At 34.6% G+C, this 5,784-nt stretch overlaps 1 protein-coding gene across 1 annotated transcript; it reads right to left on the bottom strand.

Annotated features, from left to right (window-relative positions):
• Positions 1–1,082: 1,082 nt before the first annotated feature.
• Positions 1,083–4,468, bottom strand: praf2 (PRA1 domain family, member 2). Its single transcript, XM_017466849.3, has 3 exons — positions 4,260–4,468; positions 2,788–3,005; positions 1,083–2,202 (listed from the first exon to the last, which is right to left on the bottom strand). Exons 1-3 carry the CDS (start codon positions 4,436–4,438, stop codon positions 2,063–2,065), a joined length of 537 nt encoding a protein of 178 aa, XP_017322338.1. The 5' UTR covers positions 4,439–4,468; the 3' UTR covers positions 1,083–2,062.
• Positions 4,469–5,784: the final 1,316 nt, after the last annotated feature.

The following is a 5,784-nucleotide window of genomic DNA, read 5'->3' as shown; positions in this document are numbered from 1 at the left end:
TTTAATGTAGTAATGTAAGTAATGATATGATTACTTAGGCATTTAGATCAATAAAACTAGGGATATTGAAGAAAAAAAGAAAAAAAAACACCCAAATACTACCATGGCCTTTGATAAGAATTAATACATTTAACAAATTTGAGTGACTGTTTGCCACTAACTTACCTGTAGCATTAAGATTTCCTTTTACTGGAACTACTGTGCACAAAGCAAGGTTCAGAAAGGCATAGTTTGTCAAGACTGGTGTATTCCCACCTCACGCTATGACTACATTTACATGGACAGCAGTAATCTAATTATTGACCTTATTCTGAATAAGACAATATTCTGATTAAGATGTTTACATGAGTTGCTTTTAGAATACTTTCATGTTTACCTTTCATGTTCCCGTTTTACATGTTACAGAACGTAGATCGATTAACGGCACGTCATTACGTCCCCACGCCACACCGTCCGCCGTTCCCTCCAGAATTTCACGTATCGACATACAGTTCGTCTTCGTTATGGCACCGCATACAGTGTTTCGTTTTTAATTTTACGAAAGCTTCAAATGCAGTTAATTATTTGTCATGCTATACGTGCAAATAGACGACGGCGGACACAAATTCTCCAGCGACAGGCTTCGTCTGTATTTTCATTCACGCCACTGCGACAAACTTGGAGGTACTGGATGAGAGTACGAAGTAAGGACTGGTGGGAGAGAGTTGTTTTCATGGAATTTGATGACGTCGAATGGAAAGAAAATTTTTCTGTATGTGACCTGTCGCACAATGCGGTGAAAAATCCCACGTTAAAAGTGTGATTAAGGTGTGTACATGTCTATAATGCACTTTGATAAAGCGACTAAAATAGGAATACTCCACATCTTAATACGATTTGTGTTTACTTCGAGTATGACTTTACCCAGATTAAGGTCATCAGAAATCGCCGTTTACATGCTAGTTTCTTAATCAGAGTATTGTCTTAATCGGGTTAATATCGGAATATTGTTCTCCATGTAAACGTACTGAAAGTTTCCATAATAGACTCTGCGTTCACAAAATGTATATTGACCATGAATGAATGAATAACATGGAAGCATATTAAACTGGTTGCAGTTGACATTAGAAAATCATGTCGGTTTTATTGACAAAACAAAGAAAAAATTGACATTCAATAATACATTGGCAAACTGAGATCATATTAAAACATAGCCGGTACAAATACATCCTTATAATACTTGTGAAACTGTGTCAACACCTAAACTACTCAAACAATCAAAATATAAACACTTGTAGTATAATGTATCAGTCATTCTGTGGGATTTTGATACATATTGATTACACAAATAGCTTATAAATAATTGAAGTGTCTAGGCTTCATTGGCAAAACAATATGATCTAAATATAAAGAATGTGTGATGCATTGGTCAGTAACAATCAACAAGGCCCTCGTTACTTGGGGAATGTTGGCACAAATGTAGAAAGGTAATGCACAAATGTGTGTATGTGAAGCAAGAACAAAACATATATATATATATAAAGGCAGATTCAATGCATGGTTAAAGATAGATTTGAAATGTCCATTTTCAATGCAGTAAAATCCTAAACCTGGTGTTAAACGCAGGTATACTGTAGATATTCCTTCAATTATACTTCACTTAAAACAAAATTGAGTGGAAAAAGTTTGCATACCCTTAGTTTAAAATGAGAAATTTTATTTATAACAAGATGATGCGTAGTGTTTTTGTTTCATAGATGCTCCTTCATGAGCACAAGTAAAAAAATAATAATAATCAAACAGTGCATGTTAAGACTTGAATAGTGGAAACAAAACGAGAAAATTATATTAGTTCAGAAGTTTAATAGTCCCAACGTCACGGGTTAAACTATTTTTCTGTTGACGAGTCTGCCTTGGGTTTCTTTTCTACATTAAACACTATGGGGAATGAAAACTTTGCACTCAACTTTTGCCCTTTGTGTTTGTGTATAGAAACAATGGCACAATAGTAAAAACATACTGCTTATAATGCTTAGGACTTAAGGAAAGGTTCCTGATGGTTGCTTGGGGATAGGACCGAACACTACGAGCCGGCCTCTTGCTCTTGCCCGAGTGCTTCCAGCAGCAGACCCATAGGTGTTCTCTTCAGCCCAATGCTCTCCAGCTTGTTCTCCACTTTATTCTTTAAGCTCCGTAGCCTTACTGACGCATGGACCAGAATCACTGAAAGAAAGAGGGTAATGGAAATCATTAGCTCTATTGCCAACATTAATGTTATTAACAGGTAAGTAGAGATGCCTCGTTGTCTGATTGTCTGGATGTTGTTGGTCCACATCATCAGCAGGTCAGCAGGGCAATACTGAATACGAGTATGGAAGTTCAAAGAATTTCTAATATTTAAGCATTGCAAATATTTAGCAGATTAAGTGCTCAACATGAATCTTGAACAGTTTGCTGGTTTTAGTGCCATGGTTTCTCATAACGGAAGGCCTCCAGTGATCCATGACATATAGCCATAGAGTCACATGATTCAGTTTAGTTTATTGACATTATATTTGTAGATTTGTTGAAGTTTGTTTTTTTAAATAGTCAAAGTGCTCATAATATGATATAGAATGGAAAGTTTACCACAATGTACCTGGTTGATGGAAGGTTCCAGACAAAAATGCTCTGATGGCTTCAAAACAAAAACATGATGGTTCATACTATACTCGTGTAATGTCTGAAAAGTCTACAAAGATTTTGAGAACCCTTGGTTTAAGACTTCAACAGCAGCAGCAGATCATCACAGCACATTGAGATACTAACTTAAAATGGGGAAGGTGATGCCGAAAAGAAAGATGGCCACCCCTCCCAGCATGGACAACAGAAAGTAGCTGGAGCCCAAGATGGCAATCAAACAGAGGGAAGGATGGTTCCTCCGGAAGCGTCTTACTGTGGCCTTGTTCTCCGCACCCCAGACGAAGCCCAGAAACACAGAGATCATCACAGCCACTCCAAGGAAGAGCTGAAAGGGCTGGAAATACCTAAGCATAGTGAAGAAAAAAAGAGTAAGTGAGGAAAAAGTAACTGCAAGAGATAAGAGAGCAAGGCACAAACAAGGCAGAAAACATGGCCGAAGATACACCTAGATGTGTTTAAGGGTGATTCCACGACCGGGGCGCCATTTGTGACTGTGCATTTACAAATATGTACGTAAAGTAAAAATAAAAGCCATGCTTCACATTGTCCTTCACAACAGCATATAATAAAAACCAATCTAGAGACTGTTCCAGTCCAGTAAAAGTACAAATTACCTTACATTCAGGCACTTCAAAAATCTTACTTTGCATTACATTACATTTGCATTAATGTGTGACTCTGTTTCTCTCATCCTTTTCCCAGGAGTCATCCAATGTACATTTTAACGTCTCACAATATTCATAGGTGAACACAACTATGATGTATCCAGAACACTGAGCTGGATGTGGCGTTATCAAAATTTCCTGAAGATCATGGGAAGAAGAAAAGTTCTCTCATTCTTTTGTTTTTAATTTTGTAAATGATATCGTGATCTTCACCGATATGGTCACTTTTAATGTAGAACCCTGTTATACAAATAATAAAGTAAACGTAAATTATAAATGACAAAAATGATCCTTTTAAGTAAACCTTAAGAATGTCCATATACCATTAGCATGTATGCTACTTGAACACATTTTGTGTATTTGCTAATTCTATGCTTAAAAAAAAAAAAAAAAAAAAAAAAACCCTCAACACTGTCAACCATTTAAGAGCAAAATTCAGCAATGTTTAAAGGGGAAAAATATTTTTGTCTTACATTCAGTGCTTTAAAAAACAGTTAAAATTTGTAATAGTGAAAAGGGCTAAATGGTACCACAATCATGAGATAATAAAAAAAAAAAAAGGATGCCACAATCTTGGAAAATGTGATTTTCAGGCTATAACTAACACCTAAGCTCCAAGTTCAGTGAATAGACTTTTATATTAATGTACATGTTATCTAATGGTTGTGTCATAATTTCAGGTTTTAACCCAAATGTAAGAGTAATTAGGTCACTTCATGAGGTTTGAATGCTTTTAAAAATACATAAAGAGCCCAATATTCATTTAAAGGGAGCTTGGGCAATTGGCTTGCTCTGACAGATGAAAACTTGGCCAACTTTGAGCGTTTAAAAGCTTATTATTGGTCTGAAACGTTAAATTCAGAGGCATGTGTATTGAAAACACAACACAGCGGCGTTAGTGAATGAGTGAACACGTCACGGCTGCTTCCTTACCCGACTATCAGCAGGAAAACCAAAGCGGAAGCAAAATAGTTCCTCTGGTAATACAGCAAGTTGTTGATGATCCGGTTGTTCCACCTCTCTAAATTACGGACATCTGGCACGGAGAACCGAGCCGAACTGAAAAGAAAATCATCAAGGCTCCGGAACGGCGGAAGCTGAACGTCCACCATTTTGAATGCGGTTACTAAACTACGTTACCCAGCATGCAGCGCGAACGGGTGGCGCCTGCGTCAGTTTCAATCACGCTTAGCCGAGAGACATCAGATGTAGTAGGCTTATTAGTTTGGAAGGCTTTAGAGACTTATTAATAAAAATAAATAAATAAATAAATAAATAAATTTAAAAACCGGGATGTGTGATAGAGATGCATGCATCTGATGTGCTTATTTATTTATTTATTTTTAAATATTTTTTTACATTTTTTATTTTTATTTTCCAGAGGATATTTTGTAACGTAAACAACAATACATACTGCGGTTATTTATTTTATTAGGTAAATACCATATACATTATGCAGGACCAACCCTGCAAAAATAAAAAAATAAATAGATAAATAGATAGATAGATAAATAAATAAATGTAATAATAGGAAAATAAATAAAGGAATAAATGACTTTATAAAACAAATATAATTCATTGTTATATATATTTAATCCTAAATTTATTTTTGTATTTTTGTATAATTTATTATTTGTAACTTAAATTAATTTTATATAATTATAATAATTCAGACCTTACTGTAGTTATTTTGGTTAAATTTTAGTTGAGATATGCTGTGGTAAATACATAGACATTTCAGGGAACATATGAAATATCATGAAAATTTACCTAAAAAGTCATGAAAAACTCGTGGAAATGTATTGGTAAAAAATTGGTAAAAAAAAATGTGTATGAACCCTGTATAAATGAATTTGAATTATACATAAACCTTTTGGTACAAAAAAACCCCCCAAAAAACACTGAAAACATCCATCCATCCAATTTCTGTATTGCTTATCCTACATAGGGTCACAGGGAGCCTGGAGTAAGTCTACAGTGCATGTCTGTGGAAACTGGAGTACCTGGAGGAAACCCCTGAAGGACGGTTGGAGGTGGGATTTGAACCCTCGAAAACACAGTGAAACACGTAAAGTTTTAAGGGAACTCTATTTTTTGTAGGAGATTTTTTTGTATCTATAAAAAGTAATACTTTTTATTTCTTTATAAGTAATACTTATAAATAAGTAATACTATATATATATATATATATATATATATATATATATATATATATATATATATATAAACAATATAAAGTTATATATTATATATAGTATTTATGCATTATTTTTTATGGATGCATAAAAAGCACAGAACTAAACAACAGTCCTAAATTAATAATAAAAACTCCCTTTCACTGCACCTTATGGTTTCTGTTACTCACTGCTTTTAGGAATATTATTTTACTTCTGATCATAGTGTTTTAATTAAACATTACAGATCTTACTTGCGCTCCCACTGCGAGTGAGGAGCAATG

The sequence above is a fragment of the Ictalurus punctatus genome, chromosome 5, assembly GCF_001660625.3.
Source record: "Ictalurus punctatus breed USDA103 chromosome 5, Coco_2.0, whole genome shotgun sequence".
NCBI classification, from domain to species: Eukaryota; Metazoa; Chordata; class Actinopteri; order Siluriformes; family Ictaluridae; genus Ictalurus; species Ictalurus punctatus.
This window is presented reverse-complemented; position numbering and strand designations above follow the sequence as displayed.